Source organism: Nyctereutes procyonoides, unplaced genomic scaffold, assembly GCF_905146905.1.
Source record: "Nyctereutes procyonoides isolate TBG_1078 unplaced genomic scaffold, NYPRO_anot_genome, whole genome shotgun sequence".
NCBI classification, from domain to species: Eukaryota; Metazoa; Chordata; class Mammalia; order Carnivora; family Canidae; genus Nyctereutes; species Nyctereutes procyonoides.
In genome coordinates, this window is record NW_026575147.1 from 223,171 (window position 1) to 245,463 (window position 22,293).

The following is a 22,293-nucleotide window of genomic DNA, read 5'->3' on the forward strand; positions in this document are numbered from 1 at the left end:
TAAAAGGTTTTATCTATAAACTTAAAGAATGATAGACTTAGAAAAGTATTTCCAATTTATATACCACATGAAGTTTATGATTTCTTACAAATCAATAAAAAAGAAAACAATAGAAATATGCTCTAAAAATAAATGTAAATGACTAATGGACACAAGAAATAATGCTCCATGGCATTAAAAATTAAAGAAATGCATATTAAAATAGTGTACAACTTTTGGTCACTCTCTAAAACATTTAAAAGGAAACAGGTATTGTCATAAAATCATTTGTATAAATGTAAATATCTTTGGACAATGCTTTAATAGAATCTATCTAAATTAAAAATACTCATACTCTGTAAAACCTAGGAAACTGGGATGCCTGGGTGGCTCAGAGGTTTATCGCTGTCTTCAGCCCAGGGCGTGATCCTGGAGACCCGGGATCGAGTCCCATGGCAGGCTCCCTGCATGGAGCCTGCTTCTCCCGCTACCTGTGTCTTTGCCTCTCTCTCTCTCCCTCTTTCTCTCTCTGTGTCTCTCATGAATAAATACATAAAATCTTAAAAAAATTAAACCTAGGAAACTTACGTACTAGAATATCACTTTATAGAAGTATCATAGGTGTGCAAAGATAAAGGTGTAGGAATTTTCATCATTGTGTTTTGCCAAAAGACAGTAGACATGTTCTGGAAATGAGAAGATCTGACAGGACAAAAGCAAAGGAAACTTCAACACCATCATAAGTGGGCATCCCAGGATGATCAATGTGTAACAGATAATGGGCAAACAATCCAGATTAGAGCAGAAGAACAGAGGGCTCCAAAGAGACAAATTTGCTAGAACCCTCTTATATAATTAAAGGGGTTTTAAAATTTTATTTTTTAAAGATTTTATTTATTTATTCATTAGAGAGAGAGAGAGAGAGAAGCAGAGACACAGGCAGCGGGAGAAGCAGGCTCCATGCAGGGAGCCTGATGTGGGACTTGATCCCAGGACTCCAGGATCACACCCTGAGCCAAAGATAGGCGCCAAACTGCTGAGCCACCCAGGGATCCCCCAGGTTGTTTTTTTTTTTAAAGGAGGTTTACACATACTCTGGCAGAATTTAGAAATAAATTATTAATAAATTTATAGGAAAGTAGGTAAAGGATTAAAAAATAAAAACTAAGACAATCAACAAATGCAGGGAAAAGAAAATAAAACAAGGGAAACATGGCTCAGCTGTGGATACTGTTTATATAGCTGTAATAAATTATGGAAACCTGGACATTTAGCTCCAGTTAGACTGCAATATAACCACAGGGAGGGTAAGAGGACGGGAAGAAGTGCATGTGCATATCATCATCTTCCATTTACTAACTCTATAGCACATATCTAAAACTGAAAAATAAAAATATAGCATAAATACAGTAATAAAAATATGTAGGGAAATAACAAAATAAAGAAACAAAAGAATTGAAAAATGAGTACCTTTGGCAATTGGGAGTTGGTGAAGGGCATGGAGCTACTGTTTCTCTTGAGACTAATTTATGATACTTTTTACAACTATATACATGTACGACCTCGATAAACATAAAATTCAATAGTAAAAGTAGAGGTAGATAAAAGCCATCACATTTATGTTATGCCCCAAGTCTGATTTTTTGGGGGTCAGGAATTTCTCTTAGGTCAGAACTTATAATCAAATGCTACTTTGTATAACACACATCCTAGTGACCAATATTTTGAAAAAGAAAAAAGAAATGACTGATTGATGCTTAAATTTTAGGTTCTTTATTTTAAACTAGTATTTTTTAAACTGTAATAAATTTCTCCAGAAAAGATGAGCACATTATTACCTTGTAAGACACAGACACAACTGAAGAGAAGACCACCCTTTACCTCTACATGGCAGCTATGCTTTATTCTGTAACATCTAGAAATTTACCTGAACAGAAGAGCATCATCTGTTAGGAATTTTGGCAAATTGGAGTCTCGTAAAGCTCTTATCAACACCACATCTTCACTGAGGTCTGGATTCTCCCTTTTTAAAGACCTAAATTTAAAGGTATAATTTAGATGATGTTCCAAGGACCTAATACTACTGAGCATGATTTTCCTAGCCAGTAGGTTAGGGATTCTATTTGCAAAAAGCTGTGGAAGGCATCCCTCTGCGGATTCCAGTTAGAAGGGAAGGATTGTTTTTCCTTGCATACCCATTGTCCATTTCCATCAGAGCACAAGGACAGATAAGGCACTGGCTACATGGCTTTGAGAAGAATGGCAAAGGTATTTTCTTGACCTCCCTGCATCAATCCAGACTTTATCCAACCTGAATTTGCAGTTTCCCGAATGCACCATAATGATTCACAGTCCTGCAACTTTCTTTTCTCTCAGCCCAGAAAGTCCTGCTTTGCTTCGATTTCTCCTTCAAAACCCAGCCCAGTTACTCTCTCCTCCAGAAAGTTCCTCTATGGCCCTCCTCAGCGAACCTCAGGCACAGCCCTATTATGGTTGCCCCCATGCACTGTGTCCTAGGTGACTGCTCACATGTCTGTCTTGTCCACTGGCATGTGGTTGTGTTTCTGGAGTGCAAGTATATCCAAACTCTTTAGTATCCTTGGTCTTTACAAGGCAGTCCTGTAAAGGGGAAGACTACTGTATCTGGGAGGTTGAAAGAAAGAACAGAGAAGGGCAGGGAGATTTGCTCAGAGCCCTGGGATACAGGGGCCTGACAGAAGAGGCCCTGGATTGTGGATCCCAGACCAGTGAGTCATGGCCTAGGAAGAAGGACTAGAGAGACTCTGGATAAAGTGGGGGTCCAGAGGTAGGAGTTTCAGGAAGTTATATAGAGAGAAGTTGGGACATGAAGACACTAGAAAGCTGCTTTACTAGAAATTACAAAGCAGCTCAGTGTTGGACCATACTGTAAAGGCAGAAGTGGAGCCTAGGACGTAAGCCTGGACTGAGGGCAGAAGGAGGACACTGAAGTTTCTCTCAGCACTTCTTTGGTCTTTGTCAGGCGATGTGTAGGACTTAAATTTACTGTATGTGCATAACAAACGGTGCCTTTTAAGTCTACTCATCCTACCTATGGTAATAAAGGCTTTTAAGTACACTAAACCCAAACTTTGTGCTGGGTTCAGGGGAAATGAAAGCTAGCTGAAGCCCAGGGTGGAGACTCAGGTTCAGTGTGGGGCCAACCAGAACTTCTGTGCAATGAGAAGAGATGCCCCATTTGACTGTGGCATGGGGAGTGTAAGACAAAATGATGATGGTAGCAGCTAACATTTATAGTCCATTTCTATGTCACTTTAAGAGCCGTGTGTAAATTAGTCATTTAATGCTTTGACTACATGGTTTAGAATTTCATTCTTGACCACTTTGGCTTCTTACCCTGCCATGACCAGTACAGACTTTACAGCTCTCATGCCAAAGTCGTAGTGATCCTGCTGAGAGAGCTGTTCACTGCAGAGTTTATACATCTGAGTCATTTTTCTTGCTAATATTTTACTGGATTCAAATCCTTCGGAATATAGAATTACCTAGAATGGAAAAGTACAATGCAATGCTTCTTATACTGTATTGATGGCAACATATTAGCATAATACCAATGTATTCAAACTCTACTTTAGGCATTTTACCTCTCCAAGTTGTTATATCATTTAAGATTGAAAGGAAAAGGATTTTCTGTGTTACAAGAAGGTGGAAGGTGGAATGTTATACAGCGATGGTTGAGCAGTGATTCTGCTTTCTTTCTATAGATGAGATGTGGCCTTGGTGATATTTAGTTCAAGGAGCAGTAGAGCCTTCTGTTAGAAAACATTTGCATTATGAAGGTTGGATGGTGTTGTAAGGTATGAGTACAAAAGCAAGACTTGAGTTTCTCCCATCTTACAGGAACACCACCCTGTGGACAGAATCAGTGATAGCTGGGTGCTCCCTTAGAGCTCCCTGAGTATTGAGGCAACCTACACAGATTTGTACCCTTCCTCTGCCCTAGAAGGTTATATTGCTTCTGATAAGTTTCTGCATTCTTGGCTAAATAAATTGGGTGATGACAGTGGAGGTGAGTGTGGATCTTTTCTTCAATCCATAACCTATTCAAGTCACTGCAGTTGGCCTCAGAATCAGGATTTGAAATGATGTAGATGTTTCTTACTGATGTCTGTTTGTTTATTGCTCTATTGTTACAGGATTTTTGTCCCCTAATTGCCCAAAGTTCTTGGTTGCTGCCTCAGAGAATTAAGAGGGGACCAGACAAGGAATGGTGGGCACCAAATCAAAGTTTATTGAGCAAGATTATAAAGCTCCTGGAGAGGGAGAAGGGCCTGAATGGGTTGCCCTTGGAGTTTCTAAGCTTAGGGGTTTTTATAAACTCTTTTGTGGAAAAAAAAGTTTTGTGGAACTATCTTAAGCAATCAGGGTGTGATGAGTCATGCCAATCAGGGCTTTGGTCATGTATCTGTCTACTTATTAGGCTAATGTCTCTATGGTGATGGTCTTTTTTTGCTGGCATCTGGGGACTTAGGTCTTAACTGCCCCTTGCCTATGATATTAACAAATGCTTTTGTTGGGGTGCCTAAGTGGCTCAGTCAGTTAAGCATCTGCCTTCTGCTCAGGTTATGATCCCAGGATCCTGGGATCAAGCCCCTCTTTGTGTTCCCTACTCAGCAGGGAGTTTGTTCCTCCCTCTCCCTCTGCCCCTCACTCCTGCTCATGCTCTCTCTCTCAAATAAATAAATAAATAGAATCTCAAAAACAAAAACAAGTGCTTTTGTGGTTGTCTTATTTTAGGATGTTTTGCAGAAGTCATTTCTGCAAAGGCTGCAAAGCAGAACACTAGTATGGTCCTATCTAAGCTGCAAAACAGAATGTCAGTGCTGTTTCATTTTAGTTGTTTTGACTCCATATTTTCCTGTTGGGGACCCTGCCCGGACTATGTAACTGTCTAACTAACTCCTAACACTATCACTAAAAATTAGCACAGTGCTCTGCACATTGCAGGTAATTAAAAATATTAAAAATATTTACTATGGACAGACCCCAATTCACTCAGTCTTTAACAACAATGCTAATAGCACTCAGAAACTGTTTTTTGAAATTTCCCCAATTGATCATTAAGTAATATAACAACAAGACAAAGAATGAGATATGAATAAAATTTTGGACTGAGTTCTAAATCTGGTTTCCTTCCTACCAGCTTTGGACAATGAACAAATCATTTATTATTCCTGTCCACAGAGGGTTTAGAGGGAAAACACCACCTGTCTTAACTGCTCATCACCCTACCATGCCCACAAAGGGTGCTGGAAGACCCATGAGATGCTCTAAGTATTATACCAATAAAAGTTATAGGATTTGGTACGGTCCCTTCCATTCTTAGGTAATTTCTTTTATTTCTTGTAGAAGAATAAATTAGCGTTATTAAAGGCATTTATTAGCCACAGGAATAATCTATACTTTCTGAGCAATTTCATTCTAATGCCAGAGACTGCATCAGATTCCACAGGTTAAAGGCTCAGTCCTACAAGACTGCCTCCCATCTCCCACTTCAGATGCCAGTCACAAGTCCGGGCTGTTATCTGTGTTTCTGACTGCTACAGATTAGAGGTTTCAACTGATGTGGGAAACAAAGGCAGAAGAAAAATTATTAAATATCCTTATTACTTACAGACAAGGGCACAGTGACGTTCCTCTAAGGACTCAACTGTCTGGACATTGATACTTTGCTAAGGGCAAAAGGTAATCTTAGCCTGACACCCTGAATCCTGTAAGTCTATTTTAATGTATAAAAATCCCTTTGGAAACTTCCTTTATTTCTAACCCCCAAGATACATATTGGCAGTCATCCTCCAAGCATATGACCCATCCATATATCATCTGAAGGGTCTGTCTCATGACTAAGGTTTTATTAGATGGTAATAAATGACCTTTTCCTAACAATAGCTAGCCCCCTCAAGGTCCTGGAAACCTTGTTTCCAAAATTCCTTAAAGACTTAACGCTGTCCGTAACCACCTTCCAACTTGAAAGTCTATAATGAGCCACTCCTCATGATCCCAGTGCAACTATTTCTGCCCACGTGTCCTGTCCCTGTGCTTTACTAAAACCACTTTTTTGCACCAGAGATGTCTCAAGAATTCTTTCTTGGCCATCAGCCCTGAACCCTAATGTCTTTCCTATATCACAATGACCTTCTGCTCAGGTTCTTTTAAGTTGCTAGAGCAGCTCACAAAACTCGGGAAAACACAAGTATTAGTTTATTGAAGATAAAGGATATGAATCAACAGACAGATGGAAAGGAATGCATAGGGCAAGGTATGGGGACAGGGCTTGGAGCTTCCATGCCCTCTTCAGGCACACCACTCTTCCCAGTCTCCAAGTGTTCACCAACCCATAAACTCTCTAAACCCAGTCCTTTTGGGTTTTTATGGAGGCTTCATTACAAGTTCATGATTGACTGATCATTGGCTTATCCAACCTCCAGCTCCTATCTCCTGTCCAGAGGGCAGACATGGGATTGAAGGTTCCCCTGTAATCACAGGGTTGGTTCTCCTGGCAACCAGCCTCCCCTCCATCCTTAGGTTACCTAAGGGCTTTCTAAAAAGCATCGCACTAACGTAACAAAAGACACCACCTGATCACAGAAAATTTCAAGGTTTGTAGGAGCTGTAAGCCAGAAACTGTGGATGAAGACCAAATACGTATGGAAATCTATTTGGATTGAGTGACCAAATATCTATTTCTTATAAATCACAATATTGCAATAGAATTTTTAGAATGCATTCAGACATTTTGATTTTGGGGTAGATTTTATTTATTTGAGGGGGAGAGAGAGAGAGAGTGAGACACAGAGAGTGAGACACAGAGAGAGAGAGGACAATCAGGGGCAGAGGGAAAGGGAGAAATAGACTCTTCACTGAGCAGGTAGCCCCACACAGGGCTGGATCCCAGGACCCCAAGATCATGACCTGGGCTGAAGGCAGATACTTAACCAACTGAGCCACTCAGTTGTCCCCAGACATTTTAATTCTTAGAAATGAATAAACGCCAATGAACTGGCGTTCATTAAACTGATTCATTCCAGTCTAAGGGGCCTACTATCTTCCATATACCATTCTGGGCAGGAGGGATATAGCAGTTATACACACATGCACACACATCAAAACATTATAAGTGATAACAATCATATCTACACTGAAGAGCAAACGATAATGTGTAACTTGTGCCAGGGCACAATCCTAAAGGAAACTTTCCATCTCAATAGAATCAAATGGTAAATAAAAAACATGCTTAAATTTTTCCTGCTTTATAACATGAAGCTCACCTCTGCAATCAAAGCGTAATTTGGAACCATCATTGCAAAGGGTCTAAACAGGGCTTTCAAATTATCTGGCAATTCGGTTCTGCCTGCGTATCCAGGATTCATTGTGATAAAGGCTGCACAGGTCATGACCAACTTTATTTCCCGTCCCTCAAACATGAATCTAGACAGCTGTTTAAAGGAAAGAGAAACTATAAGTTAACACTTCTCCAAACATTTAGAAATTCTTTCACATAAACACCACTTGAGTACAAGCCTTGTGTATGGAACACTCAAGCAAAGACCATCAGCCTAGTGAATCCTGCTGTTGGACAACAGGGAATGTTTCCCTCCCGATTCTGTTCTACCCACTCTCAATCTCTTCTGGGCTCAGTATTTCCTGCTTTCTGCCTCCCTGCCCCTGCTTTGCCCAAATTGTCTCTTCCTTTCTGGCCCAGTCCTGTTAATATTTTAGGCCTCTCAACCTCTTGCTGAAACTCCTCAATTCAAGATAGATTTAATGGCCCTGAAACCTTCTACCCTACTTTCTGGTGTTCCCTAAGAAATTCCAATGGGATCTTAGTCCTTGGGTGTTGGAGGCCCCACTGTTACTGTTGCCCCACCCTTGACTCTCATTCAAAAGGAACACCCGTTGAGCATCTGTTACGGATGAGGCATGGGGTCAGGCGTGGAGGTGGAGAGCTGAGGAAGACTCACTCCTGAGGCCCCAAGAAGCTCCCAGGCCTGCAGTGTGGAGTCAGATGTGGAACCTGTGGTCATGTAGAACAACAGATGCTCCACTGGAGGTGTGTGCGAAGTCCACAGGAGGAACAGGGATGCCTGCTGGGGGACTGAAGAATGAAGAAGGGCATTTCACATGGATAAGCAGAGGCAGCCATCTGGTCACAGGGAGCAGTGCATGTTCAGGAAATGAACAGCCATTCACTAAGGGTAAAGTTCTAAGAGGAAAGTGTAGCTAGGCTGAGGCCTGAGCATCAGAAGTCTTGCACACTGGGATAAGGAATTTAGATTTTGTCCTGTAGGTGGAGGGAAGCATAGAATTTTGGGCAGAGTGATACTATCAAAGGTGGCAGTGGAGAAGCTGGACAAACTATAGACCGGGGGACCAGTAAGGAATTATTATTGAACAAATGACAAGACCAGGAATCATGGAGTTACAATTAGGAATGAGAGGCATATAGCAGATAACATTAAATGGACTTGATAACAGCACAGATTCTGGGATTGATGGTAATAGGGGGGAAAATCCAAGGTGAATTCCAGGTTTCTAGCTGGGCCACATGAGGAGGGCACTATTAACAGACACAAAGAATACAGGGGAAGACTAGGAGATGTGTCATAGTTCAGAGGAGAAAATGCTGGGCAGTATAATGGAGACCAGTCCTGCTGCCACTGAATGGTTGTTTGTGCTATTCAAGCCTGTTAGTTTCTGTGCACTAGCTTTTTCATCTGTTCCAGGGGATTGATTCCCCTCCAACTATCTCAGATGTCTTCCTCCCTTCCTTTTGTCTCTCATTGTTGCCCTCTGGTCAGCAATGCTTCCATCCTGCCTCTATTCTCATTGGTCCTTCTTTCTTACTTCCTGTGCTTTGCTCTCAGCTAAAGGCTCAGCAAGGTGACAGTGACTTTATGAGTTATGCTCTATCTGGAGGTCCCTGCATTTAATACAGGCCTCCTTTGAAGGTGTGGGAGGCAGAAGAGTGTGTAGTTGAAGGAGCTCAGACTTTAGGGTCATACAGATTTAGTTTTATATCTTGGTTTGTGGTGTTCCCAGAAATATTTTTTAATTTCTTTGAATCCTTTTCATCTGTAACCTTGGAAAAATGCCTTCTACTTCATGTAGGTTTGGTTTGAAAATGAAATAAATGTAAAGTACAATGCCTGGCACAATTAAGTGACTCATTAAAGTTCAATTTCTGCTTTCTTTTTACTTGTTCTGTAATTTGCTTTTTTGTAGAAGTGATGATCAAAAATTTAACAACTCTTTAGCAGGGCACCTTCCAGTGAAAATGCCTCTCTCTCTAGAGCTACAGCTGGGTCCAGAGTCCCCCTTGCTACACCAGGATCCAGCAAAGGTCTGGTGCTCTTTAAAAGGGGACATGGTAGTGATAGAGGACTCGATAGGGACTCAGGGCAGTGAGTATTTAAATATTAAACAACTGGCAAGCTTATTCTGGTTTGTATAGATTGAGAAACAAGGTCCCCTTGGGTTCTGTAGGGCTCTTCTCTCATTTTCCTACCAGCATGAGGCTGAGCCCGGGGGCCATGATGGCAGTAGAGTCCAGAAGAGGTACAGTAGAGAAACCTAACAGAGAAATAAATGTCAAAGGCCAGAAAAGTGCAGAGGGAAATAGGAGGTGGAAGGACAGGGATGGGGTGTGAGTGGATGTATATGTGCATGTGTGTGTTGGGAGTGGGAAGCACAGAGCTCCTTGAGGGCAGGACTGAGTCTCACCATCCCTGTATCTCCAAGTCCCCACACAGTGTCTGATGTATGGTTGTTTCTGTGTTACCTGGATGAGGAATTAATTCACTCAATTAAGTCTTATTGCTGTAGTACTCACCAATTACACTGGAAAGGTGAGTAGATATGGTACAGCTAGTACTGTTCTTCCTAAAATGCAACATGCTATCACTTGGTTACAGACTTAAGAAATGCTACCTTCCTGGACAATTGTCCTATAGCTTACCTTTGCAGCTTTGGCATTCCTAATAGTAATGAGTTGCTGTGCAATGACTGACAAAACTTCTATGTCAATTCGATTAAATTCATCAAAGCAACACCAGGCCCCTGACTGTGCCAGACCACTGAAGAAGCGCCCCATCATCTGAAATCAGAATAATGCTATTCAACTTTGTGTTGCAAAGCTGAACTCCTTCAAAAGTTAAATTCTGAGTAGAAATATTAAAAAGAGGTGGTATCTGCAAATAAGCAATAGTTTTTCTTCTTCTGGATGTCTGGAGTATGGCCAGATAATTTGCATTTCTAACAAGTTGCCAGGTGGTGATAATGCTGTTGATCCAGAGTTAACACTGTGAGAACCACTTGGTTCTTGGCTTCTCAAAGTGAACCACTAAGAGTTGACATCACCCAGGGGATTTTAAAATACAAAATTTCAGGCCCTCCCCAGAATTAGAATAGGCACTAAAATGAGATCTTCAGGTGATTTACAAGCACAGTAAAGCTGGAAAAACACTGCTTTAGAAGAAGAAAGCTAAAAAGACATAGAAAAACAACCCATTAATCCTGAAGCTTAGAATATGTTCCTTTATTGTTTTCTTAAAGTTTTTATTTAAATTCCAGTTAGTTAATAGACAGTGTAATATTAGTTTCAGGTGTAGGATTTAGTGATTCAACACTTCCATGCAATACCCAGTGCTCATCATTCCTTCATCCTCATCACCTATTTCACCCATCCCCTCAACCATCTTCCCTCTGGTGACCATCAGTTTGTTCTCTATGGTTAAGAGTCTGTTTCTTGGTTTTCTTCCCTCTCTCTCTCTGTTTCCCTTTTGCTCATTTGTTTTGTTTCTTAAATCCCACATATGAGTGAAATCATATGGTATTTGTCTTGGAATGTGTTCCTTTGAATGGTAGAGTGTTCATGATGTATGTATTGATCCTTTTCTATTTCCATTGTTCCATTAAATTCCATTATGAATCATCCATGATATTATAAGTGCTATATAATGGGTTTACGTTTTTATATTCATCCCCAGACAAAGCAAAGAAGGCATAATTATAGTTATAAAACAGTACAACTTTATATACCTTGACATAGTAAGACAAAATTATATAAACTAACAAAAATTAGGAAGTGAAGTTGGAACAGAAAGTTGGAAGGTCATACCTAATAAAATCTTGATTTCCTAAGTTGGCAGATAATGTCCAAAATTGATATATACAAATAAAGTAATAGACACAAGTTCTTAGAGATAATAGCAATCACCAGAAGAAGTAAAAACAATCAGAAACCTGGTCTCTGGAGAGTGGAACTGGGTGATGTGAATACGGGAAAAAATCTGTTATTTTTAACTTTGGATCCTTCTGTACAGTTAAAATTTTTCTACATGTAGATATTTCTTTAATTATTTTTTAAAGATTTATTTATTTATTTTAGAGTGAGAGAGGGAGAGAAAGAACAAGTGGGAGGGAAATGGAGAGAAAATCCCAAGTAGACTTCAAGGTCAGTGCAGAGCCTGATGTGGGGCTCAATCTCATGACCCTGAGATCATGACCTGAGCTGAAACCAAAAGTCAGACACTTAACCAACTGTGCCACCCAGGTGCCCTGATATTAAATTTTAAAAGGTTAGTGTAATAAACCCTTATGGAACAAGGTAGAGTATAAATAAGAACAAATAAATACTTAAATTTCTTATCACTGAATGTAACTGGTACTTCAGAGGTCATCAAACTACAGACCACAGCCATATCTGGCCTGACACCTGTTTTGTGAATGGAATTTTAATGGATCACAGCCATGCTCATTCATAATATATTACATTTACACATTGTACATGGATGGTTTCATACCACAACAGCAGAAAGAACTGACAAGTTGCAAGCCTAAGATATTTACCACTTGGCATTTTCCTAAAAGTTTGCGGATCCCTGCTCTAGAGTCTAAGATAAGTCAATCATGTAGATGTACCCTGTGGCTTTAAGTGTCACAATGGTATACATCCTGCCTTTGGAAATGCACAGCTCCCAGGACTGTCTGAGCCTAAGTGATGACTAGCTAATCATTAAAAGATGGATTTGAGTGTATAAATTCAAATTTTGATTTGAGAAGCTCAAAAACAACCAAAATTATTATGGCCAAAATAAAAAAATCACCACTATCATAAAACTTGATGTACCTCTGCTGAGATGAGATAACTTAATAGTGATGGGAGCAGATCCCCATAAATGTGAGATGTTAGGGAGTATCAGTTCTTCCAGAGATTGCCGACAGCAGTTTCCCATATTCTTTCCTGTGTGTACTCAGAGGCTGTCTTTGCCACCTGCTCTGGATGGAGAAGGGTCACATTTCCTGATTACTTCTCTCAAGATTTTCTGGTTTCTTGTTCCTCACTTGTTCTGCTCCTGTGAAATAACTTACTGTCTGTGTTGTCCTTCCATTGTTCTTTGTTTATTAAAAAAACATTATTTTTTATTAATAAAAAAAAGATTCCCATTGACACCTTTTTTTCTCCTAGATTTTAAAAATGGAGCAGGGTTTTACAGAAAGTCCCATGAAACACCAATTTCTGAAGATGCTTCTGAAAAATAAGTATGATTCACTCTGTAAGAATAAATGAATTACAATTTACTTGAACAATTTAAATGATTATTTTCTAAATTTGGGCGTTATATAGGCATTGACGTAACTTTCAGAAAAATGAGACTACCAGCTCTGTGGGTTAGTGGCCAAAAGGCACCCATGGTCAAAATATCCCAGATTTGGTGAATTAAATAAAGCTAAAGAGGTTTCCTAACTGTGAGACTTCATAAAGTGTTTAATATGCTACTTTGTGTTGTGAAAACCTAGAGGGGGAATAAGGCATGGGGGTCCTGTGACCAAAAACTTTGAGAACTACTATACTGAAAAATCTTACCATGAATTCTCACCTCCTACCTATTTCATTTTCTTTCTTTCTTTTTTAAAAAAATATTTTATTTATTCATTCATGAGAGGCACACAGAGAGAGGCAGAGACATAGGAAGAGAAAGATGCAGGCTTCCTGCAGGGAGCCCAATGTGGCACTTGATTCCAAGACCCCAGGATCACAACCTGAGCCAAAGGCAGATGCTCAACCACTGAGTACCTAGGTGCCCCCTATTTCATTTTCAGTACACAACTCTTTGAATTGCTCATCTCTTCCTGTAAGCATGTTCCTTATTCCAAGATTTCCCTATTATATCTTGTATCTCATATCACTTCTTTCTACTCAGTGACATGAACAGATTTTTAATTTTGCCTCCATTTGGTAGACCGCCCAATGGCCTTGATTCCTACCTAGACCACTCAGCCCACTTTGTGTTGACTCTTTTCCCTTGCTCTATTTAACCCACTTTGACTATCCCTTGTCCTACTAGTTTCCCCTTGCTTGCCATCACCCCTTCTCTCCTTTTTTTTTTTTTTTTTTGGTTAGGCCATGTTGCAAGTGAGAAAGCCCATAAAGCACTTAATGTTAGTGTTCAGAGGCTGGGACTGTACCTTGTAGTCCAAACCATCGGAGCAGTTGAAGACCACACACTGGATGGCAAGAGCTTTAGCTAGGTCTTTGGTTGTCTCTGTTTTTCCAGTGCCAGCAGGACCAGCTGGCGCACCTCCCAGATCAAGCTGCAACGCTCCCATGAGGCAAAGGTAACAGCGATCCTGGAGAAGTGCATAAATTGTCATTACTGAAGGGAGCTGACTCAAGCCACATATTTATAAGTCCCTTCCTTTGTACAGGAGGAGGGTCATTATTTTCTATGAAAGGTTTTACAGCAATTGAAATATACTCAAAGATCCAGGCACATGATTAATGATGCAAATCTCTGCTTCACAAAGATGGATTCATGGCAAATCCTTTGAAGAGTTAAGGTTAGATGGAACTTTTCAAGACTATTTTATTTATTTATTTATTTATTTATTTATTTATTTATTTATTTATTTATTATTCAAGACTATTTTAAAAAAAGATTTTATTTATTCATTTGAGAGATAGAGAGGGAGTGAGAGAGAGCACAAGCAGGGGCAGAGGGACAGGGAGAGGGAGAAGCAGACTTTCCTGGTGAGCAGGGAGCCTGATGTGGAGGCTCAGTGCCAGGACCCCGAGATCACAACCAACCCAGCCACGCAGGTGACCCTTTTTAAGACTATTTTAAGAAAGCATTTGTATCACTCTTAACCTAAGTCATCAGTAACTTACCGTGAGAGGAGTAATAACTAATCTTGGGCATGCACCCAAATACTCGTAGCCATAAGTGTACTGAGAGAGTGCCATCCTAGCTACACAATTATCCAAATCTATATCCCAATAATAGCGCAGTTGTCTCTGCCAGTCAAAGGAATCGACTTCCTCTACCTAAATGAGTGATAACAATGATACATATATTAGGTACACTAATTTCAGGAAGAAAAATATGATTTTACTTAAATATAAGTTACCTTGGCTTGAACAAGTTCGGTGACTATGTCTCTTGCATGTACATCAATAGTAATTAAGGCAGTTATGATGTTTCTATGTAATTTTGGAAGACTGCCTCGAACTATCACTGCCAGGGCATTTAATCTCTACAAATCAAAAAAGAAAAATTGTCATTATTAATTTTAGAAAATCAGCTTACATATCTATTTTTTTACTATTTTTTCTGTTTCTTACTATTAAATTTGGATTTGAAATTTGTCAAAACTAATCTTAAGAATCCATAATTCTAAAAAAAAAAGAATCTATAATTCTGTGACCAAACAGGACAAAAGTTTAACTTACTTAATTCCTAGATGACTTCTATGAAGTACATACTATCTTTGTCCTTATTTTACACTAGAGAAAAACTAAAGATCTGAGAGGGTAAGTAACTTGGTGGCAGTCACACAGTTATGAAGTGACAAAACCTCGAGGAAAGACCATGCTCTTAACTACGTGATGATGTCTCTAGAGAAGACTGTTCTCCCTAAAAATTAAATATGATTAAGGAGGCACTCCTCATTTTCAGGGGTAGTTTTTCCGTTGATAATCAGAAAACCTGAGCATTTTAAATAAGCTAATAATTGACTGAATGAGAGCATTTTTGGACAGATTGTGCTCCCAATTTTCACCTAAATGACTCAATCTTTTTCGTTTTAAAAGAATAAAATTTTTTTTTTTTTAATTTTAGAGAGAGAGTGCGCAAGAGCACATGGTGGGGAGAGGGGAGGAGCAGAGGGGGAGAGAGAAGGAGGGGGAAAGAATTCCAGGCTGACTACTTGCTGAGCGCTGAGCTGGATCTCATGACCCTGAGGCAATGACCTGAGCCAAAACCAAGAGTTGGATGCTTAACTGACTGAGCCACCCCGGTGCCCCAAGGTTCAATCTTTTTCAAAGGAGGGCAGTGTCTTTGAAGCCTTGAGCTGCTATGCTGAATTTTCGCTTATACTGACTTTAATCAGGGACCACCTCTACACAGAGGTCAAGGGAACTTTCCATATAGAGTCTTTTCTCTCCTCTGTGGCTTTGTGACATGAAATTCTAAGAGGTCCTCAAGAGATAGTGTTCTCTCAGCTGAAGAGGGTTGTTTCTTTCCATTTCTGTTTCAAAGATGATTTTTAAGACATGCAACTTTGCTTGGAAATAGAATTAAATTTGGAAATAAAGATTAGGCATAGCTGTAAAATGGCATTTCCGAACTATAGGTTAAAAATTCTTGAAGAATGGTATTTGGATTCAGTAGTTTATTGTTTTATTGGCTGCCTCAGGATTCTCTAGAATAGTAGAAAAGCACATCTTGAGCCTAAGAATAGAAATGACACAAGTCCTGGCGTTTTCCTGAATTGAATAAATGTCTGTGAGAGATATTCAAGACCTACTAAATACAGTCTCCTTAAATGTAGCAAGCCATTATAATCTTGAGATTTTCCTCTTTATCTTTTCCTCCTATTTTAATGTCTTATAAATACTTAAAAAATATCAAGGTAGTATCCTTAAGAAAACCTGAGCATAAATGGTTTTAGTAAGAACCCCAAAGCTTTCTAAGTCATGTCAGAGCATTAAAAGTTCTTTGCATTAACCATACCAAAAAAACCCCCCAAACAACCCACTAACGAGACCATCCTGTACAGCAATATGTTCAATGTCACCTTGTTAAAAATCTCACCTCAAAGTTTACTTTCTCAAAATCTTCCAGGGCCTCTATGTGATTACCACCTTCTCTTTCCAAACACTCAGTCAAATCACGGCACCACATGATCTGAGAAATGGTCAGGATCACCTGCATGGAAACATCATCCTTAAATGTGTGATGCATCTCACCAAAAACAGATTCAGAGGTGGAAATTTAAGGAGTGTAAGTTACTTGAGAAGGGTGGCCAGCAATCACCCAGTCTGTCCTTGGTTTCGCCTGATAGTCAGCGATGGCAGCTTTGCACAGGCGACGCAGAGACACGAACATGGCTTCTTCCACTTTACCAAGCCATTCCTCCACATTGCCCCGGGCCTTCAAGCCTTTTCCTAAGCTAACCTAGAAGATAATCAGAGCAATGACAACATGTTCCGTGTGGGACCTGCCAGCCATATATCCTCTGTGCTTCTATAACAGAACCCTGAAACACTGAAGCCTAACCACAAATACTAGAACCTTCTATTGATATCCCACTCTACAGATCTCTCCTTACCCCCTCTTTTTTTTTTAACTGCTTCTCTTTGGAGCCAAATTCCTGAAAAAAAGGAGTATATATGACTGACTACATGAATTCCTTCACTCTCTTTTCCTACTTACTGCCATTTGATTTTTGCCCCTAACTGTTCCTCTAAACCTGTTAAGGTCATTAAGGTTACCAATGTTCTTTCAACTGTCAAGTCCAATTGATGCTTTTCAGTCCTCATATTTATTTCTTGGACTTCCAATGACCTGACTGCCCTGCTTGCCTGGGTGTCTTAGTTCTTCTTTCACCCTCCTTTTAACTTTCATGTTTTCCCTGGATACTAGCCATGGTCTTCCCTTTTCTCTGCTTCTGCACTAGTGATGGGTGAATTCCTTTGCAAAAGGGCCAATTCAGGACAAGTAAAATGTTTACAGGTTTCTACCACTCCCATGAACACATCTCTTGCTCTAACTGGACTGAAATCCTTGGCATTTCCCCACACGTTTCCTCTGTATGGAATGTTCTCCCTCCTATGTCTATGTTCCACCTTCTTTGGCTGCCTGTGTGTGTGAGTGTGTGTGTGTGTGTGTGTGAGAGAGAGAGAGAGAGAGAGAGAGAGAAGTGTACAGGGAGGAGAAGGGGGAGGTAGAGAGAGAGAGAGAGAGAGGGAGAGAGATTCTTCTCTGTGAAGTCCTGTGGGTCTCCATAGGAGAATGCATTCACTTACTTGGTGTTTACTATATACTAGGCATTGTGCAGTGTCCTGGAGACACTACTGCCAGCAGTGACAACTACCACTTTCATAGCACCCACTGGATACAGTTCTAAGTAATCTACATAATGTACTACTTGAAAATCCTCAGTATCTCATTAATCAGGCACTATTACTATTCTTCATTTTATAGATGAGGTTAAGAGATAGGACTTGAATCCAGGTGGCTCGACAGTAGAACTGGCACTCTTAACCAGTTCACTCTTCTGCCTCTTGCGGAGAGTTGAGTAAGGCAGTAAGGCCTCCAGTTATCTCTACTCTGTTCCCAAGAATAAAGCATATACTTCTGTCATTGCATTTACTATGGTACTTCTTTTTTTAAAAAAAAAAGATTTTATTTATTTATTCATGACAGACAGAGAGAGAGAGAGAGGCAGAGACACAGGCAGAGAGAGAATTAGGCTCCATGCAGGGAGCCTGACGTGGGACTTCAGCCCCGCTGAAGGTGGCGCTAAACCGCTGTGCCACTGGGGCTGCCCAACTGTGGTGGTACTACTACTACTCCTACTACTACTACTACTACTTCTTCTTCTTCTTCTTCTTTTTGAATGTTAAAGTGTGTTTCTTTTTATTTTTTTAATTTATTTTTATTTTTTTATTTTTTATTGGAGTTCAATTTGCCAACATATAGCATAACACCCAGTGCTCATCCCATCAAGTGCCCCCCTCAGTGCCTGTCACCCAGTCACCCCAACCCCCCGCCCACCTCCCCTTCCACTACCAGGTTCGTTTCCTAGAGTTAGGAGTCTCTCATGTTTTGTCCTTCTTTCTGATATTTTCCACTCATCTTCTCTCCTTTCCCCTTTATTCCCTTTCACTATTTTTTTCTTTGTGAAATTTTATTTATTTTTTTAAATAATAAATTTATTTTTTATTGGTGTTCAATTTGCCACCATACAGAATAACACCCAGTGCTCATCCCATCAAGTGCCCCACTCAGTGCCCGTCACCCATTCAGCCTCACCTCCTGCCCTCCTTCCCTTCCACCACCCCTAGTTCGTTTCCCAGAGTTAGAGGAGTCTTTATGTTCTGTCTCCCTTTCTGATATTTCCTACCCATTTATTCTCCCTTCCCTTCTATTCCCTTTCACTATTTTTTATATTCCCCAAATGAATGAGACCATATAATGTTTGTCCTTTTCCGATTGACTTATTTCACTCAGCATAATACCCCCCAGTTCCATCTGCATTGAAGCAAATGGTATTTGTCGTTTATAATGGCTGAGTAATATTCCACTGTATACATATGCCATATCTTCTTTATCCATTCATCTTTTAATGGACACCAAAGCTCCTTCCACAATTTGGCTATTGTGGACATTGCTGCTATAAACATTGGGGTGCAGGTGTTCAGGCATTTTACTGCATCTGTATCTTTGGGGTAAATCCCCAGCAGTGCAATTGCTGGGTTTGTAGGGCAGGTCTATTTTTAACTCTTTGAGGAACCTCCACACAGTTTTCCAGAGTGGCTGTACCAGTTCACATTCCCAACTGTGGTTCTTTCTTTCTTTCTTTCTTTCTTTCTTTCTTTCTTTCTTTCTTTCTTTCTTTCTCTCTCTCTCTCTTTCTTTCTTTCTTTCTTTCTTTCATTTATTTATTTTAGACACAGAGAGAGAGAGAGGCAGAGACACAGGCAGAGGGAGAAGCAGGCCCCATGCCAGGAGCCCGACATGGGACTCGATCCCGGGACTCCAGGATCGCACCCTGGGCCAAAGGCAGGCGCCAAACTGCTGAGCCACCCAGGGATCCCCCCAACCGTGGTACTTCTTAAACATTTGTTTGACCATATCTCCACTAGAGCTCTTTGTGGCCAAGAATTTCATCTTGGTTATCTCTGAAACTGCTGAGCCCACAGAGTGCGATGCCGTAGCCCTTGATGAATTGCTTTAGAGTGACAAAGAGGAAACTTCTACCCTTAACCCTAGAATGGCAACAAAGCTTCCCTGTAAAGAATTCTAAACAAAAAGCACCTCACCCGTTCTCCTTCTGGTGATAGCATCGCTAAAATATCATTAGTGTAAACCTTTTCTGGCTCTCCTTCCACACCAAGAATTTTTCCTTCAGTAGGAGGCATGAGAGCAAATTCTAGCTTTGAAATGGAGTCAAAGCATTTCCGTAAGTGTGGCTGCACAGCTTGGGGATTTCGTGTTTGGGCCAGAATCTCCAGAAGTTCATCATTTGACAAGAAGTAAAATCTGGATTAAAGAAAATACTTAAAATGTAACTTGAAAGTGAAGGAAAGCCTTATGTAGACATGAAAGATAAATCTCTTTCTCAGTCACTGATTTCTTGAACCTCCAACCTACTGGTCCTGGATTTCTGGGGAGATCACATGTCTCTAAATACAATTGCTATAGAGACTAGTGTGGATGCATCTCAGACATCTAGAATTAGTGCCTGATACATATAATTTTTTTCAAAAAATTATAGAAAATGCTAGCTCTTGCTATGACACTGATTTGTTCTAGAGTGAAGATATGTTAGTTTTCCCTAGAATCTAGCCTTAACACCTTACACCTACCTGCTTTCAACACCTAATGTGTTGGGTAGATGGATAGGTGGTTAGAGGAGCTTTATTTGGGTCTGTGAATATCCACACGTGGGCCATGCTGGTGTAACCTACATGGGATTTTCTGTGATCTTGCCCACCAGAGCCATTTGGAGACATGAAGACACTGTAGGAAAAGAATTGGGGAAGGGGCCTGTGTGGGTGCTGAGGGATGAGGGAGAGGGATAAGGGCCTGGCCAGAGAAGACATTTCACTTCTGGATCTTCACTATGAGAGATCCCTAGGTTTTGGAGGGAATGAATGGTAAAGAGCCCATGACAGTCCCCATGTCGAAGAGAGGGGGCCAGATATGCACCAGTCCAGTCAGGCTGCTCTGCTGCCTTGCCTCTCTTCTCCTTGCCCCAAACCTAGAGTCTCAGAAACCTAATAGGGAGAGGGGAGGGTTGATTTACCATATACCCTCATCAACACTAAAGCCTTTAGACCTGCAACAGACCTGGGCAGGGAAAGGGGAAGCTTTCACTTTAAAAGAAGTTTAGAGTTTGATTATTAAAGATCATTTATAGGGTTGAGGTGACAAGATGTGTTTGTTTTTATTATTTGAGAATGACCAGAAAATTCAGAGGTCTGCTCAAAATTTTGTCCAGGGGCAGGAAGAAACCAGCTCCCAGCAGGGAATGCAAAGACAGTTATTAGTTAGAAATAAAGATGCTACTGGTTGGACTCTTATAAGTCCTGCTTCTTTACCATCCAGTAATAATTAATTTGTGCCCATGCTTCTTTTTAAACTAAAGAAACAGATAACTATGAAGATTGGACCATGAGCCCTGTGAAATCTGGAACAGTACTGTATTCATCTTGTATCCCCAGAAGCTAACTTGGTCTGCAGCTCACAGTATGTCTTCATTAAGGTCTGCAGGGTGAAACCAATACCACATAGAGCCTAATACACGTAGCAGACCCAGTTTATGTAGTTCTAAGCAAAAGAACAAATAAAAGCTGAAGCTTTTTGCTTTTAATATCATAGGTAAACTGTTTCCAGTTTTCTTGCCAGTACTCCAAGAGATGTGCTCAAGAATGTCTAAAGCAGCACAAAGCCAAAACCTAGACTTTATTTATTTATTTATTTATTTGAGACATACAGAGAGAGGCAGAGACATACTCAGAAGGAGAAGCAGGCTCCATGCAGGAAGCCCAATGTGAACCCAATCCCAGGACCCGGGATCACGACCTGAGCCAAAGGCAGATGCTCAACAACTGAGCCACCCAGGCTTCCCAACCGTGATATATTAATTAATAGAAAGAGAATGGGGGAAGGGGCAAAGGAAAAGGAAGAGAGAATCTCCATCAGGTGCCCGGCTGAGTGTGAACCCTGAGATCATGACCTGAGCTGAAACCAAGAGTTGGACACTTAACTGACTGAGCCATCCAGGCCCCCTGAATTTCATTTTATATTCTTTGAGATAATGCTTATAAATCTTCCAAAAGACACAAAGAAATCAAAAGTAGTATATAGATTTTCTCCGGCTTTGGGAGACTCAAATTGGGAATCACTGATTTAAGAGTAAGACAGACAAAAGGCACATTCCAAACCTCAGATTCTTCTACCTTTCTCCATGTCACCTGAATGATGTTTTAGTAAGATTTGTGTGTATTCTTTAAAGCCTGACCACTTCTGTGAAAACTCAACCAAATCTTCCGGGTCTTGGATTTCTCATGTACACACATACCCTGTCCTGGTACCCAGCAATAACCCCTCTTGACCAAGTAACCCAGATATGGACCTAACCCTGGCTGCCACAGTGTTTTTCCTAGGACAGACCTTAATTAATGGCCACTCCTTAACAACAAACAGGAAAATACCAGGAAAGATGATCCATTTTGCCAATATCCTCTGTGTTATAGTACAATGTGCCCTAATGACTGAAGTTGGGATCATTGGCTAACATCAAGTAGTTTATTCTGGTGTTATAAAATTATATTATAATGGTTTATTTACCTGACTATCCACCTGTTAACCATGAGCCCCATTAGGGCAGGGATCCAGTCTTGTTCTTTGTATCTTTAGCTCTGAGCATAACATTTTTTTTGAGCATAACATTTAGTATGTTTTTGGAATAAAGAGATGAGTAAAAAATTTCATTTGGAGTTTGTGAAATGATCTCTTGGACAACTTCTCCAGTGACACTCTTAGGTCATTGATTAACCCAAAGAAACCTGCTCAGGCAACACAAGGTTCTCTGACTTTTCACATCAGTGTAAACATGTACAGAGGCAGGGACACATGTGCGCACCCAAAAATGAAACAATGCTGAAACCAAGAATCCCTCAGCACCTTGGGTACCTAACCACTTAATTCTTTACCAAATACTCTACCTTAATCCCTGAGACTTACACTCTCCAGTCAAGATATAAGC

At 40.4% G+C, this 22,293-nt stretch overlaps 1 protein-coding gene across 1 annotated transcript in view; it reads right to left on the reverse strand.

The window, feature by feature from the left end:
• DNAH6 (dynein axonemal heavy chain 6) overlaps positions 1 to 22,293 on the reverse strand; it is a 242,056-nt gene that overhangs the window by 138,878 nt on the left and 80,885 nt on the right. Inside the window, exons 24-33 of the mRNA XM_055312464.1 lie at positions 19,343 to 19,562; positions 16,308 to 16,472; positions 16,110 to 16,223; positions 14,425 to 14,550; positions 14,186 to 14,341; positions 13,486 to 13,647; positions 9,974 to 10,111; positions 7,287 to 7,454; positions 3,355 to 3,503; positions 1,907 to 2,014 (exon numbers count right to left, since the gene is read on the reverse strand). Of these exons, the coding sequence (XP_055168439.1) occupies positions 1,907 to 2,014; positions 3,355 to 3,503; positions 7,287 to 7,454; positions 9,974 to 10,111; positions 13,486 to 13,647; positions 14,186 to 14,341; positions 14,425 to 14,550; positions 16,110 to 16,223; positions 16,308 to 16,472; positions 19,343 to 19,562 (1,506 nt within the window). The remainder of the gene's footprint in view (positions 1 to 1,906; positions 2,015 to 3,354; positions 3,504 to 7,286; positions 7,455 to 9,973; positions 10,112 to 13,485; positions 13,648 to 14,185; positions 14,342 to 14,424; positions 14,551 to 16,109; positions 16,224 to 16,307; positions 16,473 to 19,342; positions 19,563 to 22,293) is intronic.